At 38.0% G+C, this 6,000-nt stretch overlaps 1 protein-coding gene across 3 annotated transcripts in view; it reads right to left on the bottom strand.

Annotated features, from left to right (window-relative positions):
- Positions 1-238: 238 nt before the first annotated feature.
- klf12b (Kruppel like factor 12b) overlaps positions 239-6,000 on the bottom strand; it is a 47,889-nt gene continuing 42,127 nt past the window's right edge. Inside the window, exons 5-6 of one of the 3 annotated variants that reach the window (XM_084122152.1) lie at positions 2,761-2,918; positions 239-2,607 (exon numbers count right to left, since the gene is read on the bottom strand). In XM_084122152.1, coding sequence (XP_083978278.1) covers positions 2,426-2,607; positions 2,761-2,918 — 340 coding nt within the window. In that variant the 3' untranslated portion in view covers positions 239-2,425. The remainder of the gene's footprint in view (positions 2,608-2,760; positions 2,919-6,000) is intronic. The other 2 variants (XM_084122153.1, XM_084122151.1) reach the window with 2 other exon arrangements.

Below are 6,000 nucleotides of genomic sequence, written 5' to 3'. Positions count from 1 at the left end.
TATTGCTTCTTTTGAGTATCTAGGTTATTGTAGTGTGTGTGTCTATATATTGATAAGTTAAGAAATGCCTTTAAGATAGATAGATAGATAGATAGATAGATAGATAGATAGATAGATAGATAGATAGATAGATAGATAGATAGATAGATAGATAGATAGATAGATAGATAGATAGATAGATAGATAGATAGATAGATAGATAGATAGATAGATAGATAGATAGATAGATTTTTTTTTTAAACAGCATTGCAGAGAAATTGAGCTCACTGGGCGCCCTCTACTGGTCACTTTGGGGATTGTTCAAATGGTGTGATGAAAAGCAATGTGTTAAAAACATTGGTAACATTTTATAATAAGGTTCAATTCATTAATATTAGTTAATACATAAGGTATTATGAACTAACCATGAAATAAACTGAATAGCACTTATTAATCTGGGTTAATGGTAATTTTACATACACTAATAGCCTACATTTGAACATTGAAAATTGTATAGTTATAATTTACCATTTCCCTAGATTTATAAATGCTTTAAATACTGTTGTACTGCACACTTCCTTTCAAAAGTTTGGGGTCAGTAAGATTTTTATTTGAATTAACACTTTTACTCAGCAAGGATGTATTAAATTGATCAAAAGTGACAATAAAAACAGTAATAATGTCACAAAAGTTTTTTATTTCAAATAAATGCTGTTCCTTTGAACGTTCTATTCCTCAAAGAATCCTGATTTTTTTTTTTTTTTTATCACAGATTCCAGAAAAATATTAAGCAGCACAACTGTTTTCAATATTATTATTAATAATAAAAAAAATGTTTCTTGGGCAGCAAGCATATTCAAATGATAAAATACGTTTATTGATGAATAAAATACGTTTATTTCAAATTGAATAAAATACGTTTATTTTAAATTGTAATATTAATTCTCATTATTATTGTTTTACTGTATATTTGATAAATTAACTGCAGCCTTGGTGAACATAAGAGACTTCTTTCAAAAACAAAAAATTCTTATAGACACCAAACTTTTGAAAAGTAGTGTACATTGTTAGTTCAATGTTACCCAATGCATTAACTACTTGAAGTGTTTTTAAAATAATTAACAAATGAATGCACTGATGTTTGCAAAGACTTTAACTGAAGCATTAACACAGTACTTACAGTACTTCAGTAAATACAAAGTAAAGGACAAAGCCTATCAATGCTGCTGTACTGACCATAAATTACATCTAGGCTTCATAGTCCAAAAGCAATCTCACAAAAGGAAAAGAAAACAGAGGATTCCTCTGCATATTCTACAAAGCGACTTCACCTCCAAAATGTGGCAGCTAGAAATCCACTATTAATAAAAGAGGTATAGGAATTATAGAAAACAAAGCGGCACTGGCAGAAATCCAAAGTTTTGTCCGTGTTTCAAAGCCACCTGATGTAAGTACGTACTGTACATACTGATAGATAGATAGATAGATAGATAGATAGATAGATAGATAGATAGATAGATAGATAGATAGATAGATAGATAGATAGATAGATAGATAGATAGATAGATAGATAGATAGACAGACAGATATGTACGTACTGTATAAGTTTAAGAGCCAGACCAGCTCAGAATGAGTATATTGCTCTTCTACCTCGAGTTACCAGTCTGGGTAGACCCTCATTATCCAGATTTACTCTAATTAGTGAGTTAGTGTGATGAAATTAAGACAAATGTGGATGGTAGACAGCAGAAGCCCAAGCATGTTTTGTCTGTTTATCAAATTGAATCAATTTCAGTTTAAAATCAACAGTTGTGGGGAACAGAAGATATAATGACTCAAAACATAAGTTGTTTTTGTTGCGTAATCTCATTCGCTGGTATGTTAACCTGTAAATGGCAACCTCTGAAACCTCCAGAATCACTGGCCCAAAGTCTCCGTCATCAGAAGAACTGCATGATCCTTCACAGATGTGTCTGGCTCTTGATGTTCCACAATAATGTAAATGTAAAAAAATTGTGCAAGCATACAATTCCCGGTCAAGCTCCCCTTTGCATCTGCCTGAACAACACGTAAAGCCCTTCCACTCTGCGTTCCTTCACATTGTAGATGTCGACCGAGAAGCAGCCATGTTTAAACAGAACACAAGGATGATTCAGAATGGAAAAATCAGTTTGTCCGAGTTTGTCCGAGTGAAATATTCCTTTGAACACACATGAGACAATCAACATCCTGAACTCCAAATGTTTCAGGCCTGTAGATGAGCCTCCTCCCTTCCCTGAATGGACCCTGTTTAGCTCTGCAAATGTGAGGAAAGCATTGTACTCCTCTCTCTCTCTCTCTCTCTCTCTTTCTTTCTTTCTCAGGGGCAGGGATAGCCATTTTTGTATCCAGCCCAGCTGAACACTATTGGGGGAGATCCAGCTCTCCCGTGTGTGTGTGTGTGGATTCAGACCAGCATGTGTCTGCGACGATGCAGGGCCAGATGGTCTGAGCGGGAAAAGCTTCGGTCGCAGTCCCCACACTTAAAGGGTTTGACCCCTGTGTGTTTACGGTAATGCCGTGTCAACTCGTCCGAGCGGGCGAACTTCCATGTGCAGCCGTCCCAGGTGCACTTGTATGGCTTCTCACCTGGTGGAGATAATGGATCACACTTAAGCAAAAAGAGACACAGATGCAATTCGTAAAATCTGAACCAATCAAGACTGGTTAACTAGAATCCCCCAAATCAGATAAATTAGTAGCGAAACTATGTGTATGGACAGCATTTGTGTGCTCACTTACCTGTGTGTGTCCTCCGGTGTGCCTTTAAATGGGAGCTCTTAGTATAAACCTTATTACAGCCTGCAAAGTCACACCTGTGGATGCGTCTTTTCTTGGAGTCTGGAGATTCAGGTGGCTGTGGCCGTCGAATGCTCTCAATACTGAATGGTGACATGGAACTAAGGCAGAGAGAAAGATATTTTAATCACACTGAATTAAACATTACAGTGTTGCAGGAAATAGCCAACTGACTAACTTGTTCAGCATCCTAAACAAAATCCTTAACACAGCAGCATGCACACAAGCCAATTGCTGCCACCATGCGGTGACATGATTTTAAAGCAGTAGTACTTAGACATGGACCACATTTGCATGTGTCAGTAGTACATGTTATGTGGCAAATGAAATCATATTTCACCTCAGCTGTGAATGTTAGTTTGCCATCTTAATGTAATGCAATAAGTAAATAATGGCAAGAAACATCTTTCTACTGACTTTTCCTCACAAGCTAGGGTCACTAATAATGTTTTTATGCTTTTGAAAGAAGACTCTTATGCTTGCCAAGGCTGCATTTATTTGATCAATAATATTGTGAATCAATATTACAATTTAAAATCGTTTTCTACTTTAATATATTTTCAAATATAATTTATTCCTTTGATGGAAAAGCCAATACTCCAGTCTTCAGTCAGGTTATTCTTCAGAAATAATTTGCTGGTCAAGAAGCATTATCATTAGAAATGTTGGAAGCAGAATGTTCATTTGAAACTGTCATAAAATGTATTTGAAATACAAATATTTTGTAACATTATAAATGTCTTTACTGTGACCATTGCTCAATTTGATGTGTTATTGCTGAATAAAAGTATTAATTTCTTTAAAAGAACATTTGAATAATACATACATACATACATATACATATATATATATATATATATATATATTATACATACATATATATTATACATGCATATACACAGTATACACACACACACACACACACACTCACTGGTCACTTTATTAGGTACACCTTGCTAGTACCGGTTTGGACCCCTTTTGCCTTCAAATCTGCTTTAATTCTTCATGGCATAGATTCAAAAAGGTGCTAGAAACATTTCTCAGAGAATTTGGTTCATATTGACACGATAACATCACAAAGTTGCTGCAGATTTGTTGGCTGCACTTCCATGATGTGAACCTCCTGTTCCACCACAACCCAAAGGTGCTCTATTTAGTGAACTCATTGTCATGTTCAAGAAACCAGTTTGAGATGATCTGAACTGTGACATGCTGCATTATATACTGCTGGAAGTAACCATCAGAAGATTTTTACACGTGGTCATAAAGGGATGAACATGGTCAACAACGATACTCAGGTAGGCTGCGGTGTTTAAATGATGCTCAGTTGGTACTAAGGGCCCCAAAGTGTGCCAACAAAATACCCTCCACACCATTACACCACCAGCACCAGCCTGAACCATTGATACAAGGCAGGATGGAGCCATGCTTTTATGTTGTTTACTCCAAATTCTGACCCAACCACCTGAACGTCGCAGCAGAAATCGAGACTCCTCAGACCAGCCAACGTTTTTCCAATCTTCTATTGTGCAATTTTGGTGAGCCTGTGTGAACTGTAGCCTCAGTTTCCTGTTCTTCTTTCCTGACCTCTAGTATCAACAAGGCATTTTTGCCCACAGAACTGCCGCTCACTGGAAATTTTCTCTTTTTCAGATCATTCTCTGTAATCCCTAGAGATGGTTGTGTGAGTAAACCCCAGTAGATCACCAGTATATGAAATACTCAGACCAGCCTGCCTGGCACCGACAAACATGCCACTTTCTTCCACATTCTGATGCTCAGTTTGAACTTCAGCAGATTGTCTTGTTCATGAATAATAAATAAATAACCTAAATAAATAACCGGTGAGTGTGTGTGTGTGTATATATATATATATATATATATATATATATATATATATATATATATGATAAATATATATTTGATAAAAAATTTATTCTCTAAGCCAGGGTTCACCAATCTTGGTCCTGGAGGGCCGCTGTCCTGCAGAGTTTAGCTTCAACCCCAATTAAACACACCTGAACCAGCTAATCAAGGTCTCACTAGGCATACTAGAAACTTTCAAACAGGTGTGTTGGAGCTGGTTGGAGCTAAACTCTGCAGTGACAGCGGCCCTCCAGGACCGAGATTGGTGAACCCTGCTCTAAGCAATATTTTATTGATTTTTTTTTAACTTATTGCTAATGTTCTACTCAAAATGTATCACTAGATGGCGCTGTAGGCTAGCTGCATTTTGATAGTACAAGACAACTGTTCAGAGGCCAAAAACCATGCCTTTTTTTTCTTACAAAACCAGCCATAATTCTTATAGAGATGTGACATTTGTTGCCTGTTAGTTTGCTGTTAGTAAAATCCAAGAGAATGTCTTTACATACTTCCAAATCACAATATTACAGGATCAGATGCATAAAACTGCACAGTATTAACACACTGTCTGTTCTGATTGCTGTGGGAAAATGAATTATTGCCATTCCAGACGGTGGGCCCGATTTCAGACTGTAAAGCTGGCTCTCATTGAGAGGATTTGTACATGATATCAACCAATGAGCTCACTGAACTGTTGGAGAAGAGCAGAGAGCCACGTAAGTGTGAGGACACGCTGTGTTTGAAAGCGAGAGAGCGTACTAGTCGTTTTGTTCCATTTCTCCCATAGGTAGAGACAGAGAGGAGCGCCTAATTACATTACATTGTCCTCGCTCGCCTTCCCTTCTAAGGTAATAAGAACTGTATGTCCCCTGCTTTGCTGATTGGCATGGGCTGGGCCTGGGGGGGGCGGAGCCAGACAACCCCTCCAGTGAACTGTCTCCACCACACGCAGCCCACTTCCTGTTTCTCCCCTGCTCCTGGGTCACCTGTTGGTGTTGGTGCGCTGCCAAGCGAAGGCCTAGCGGAAATGAGCCAATGTGTGAGAAATGAGGCTGAACTCTCTCTCGCTGCCTCGAGCAAAAGCACACAGAGAGTGAAAGAGAGAGAGAGAAAGAGACCCAGGAGGGGAGAAGTGAAATTGAGAAGAGGAGACAAAGAGAAGCAGAGAAAGAGGCAATGAGCCAAACAGGTTGTTTTTTTCTCTCTCTCTCTCAGATAAATTACAAGAGAGCGAAAGAGAGTCACAGAGAGTTTCTGTGAGAATGAAAGTTGGTGGCAAGATAAAAATGTAGGGGGGTTGATGTTGGAAGGAGAGCT

This window comes from Abramis brama (assembly GCF_963993115.1).
Source record: "Abramis brama genome assembly, chromosome: 8".
Lineage (NCBI taxonomy): Eukaryota > Metazoa > Chordata > Actinopteri > Cypriniformes > Leuciscidae > Abramis > Abramis brama.
This window is presented reverse-complemented; position numbering and strand designations above follow the sequence as displayed.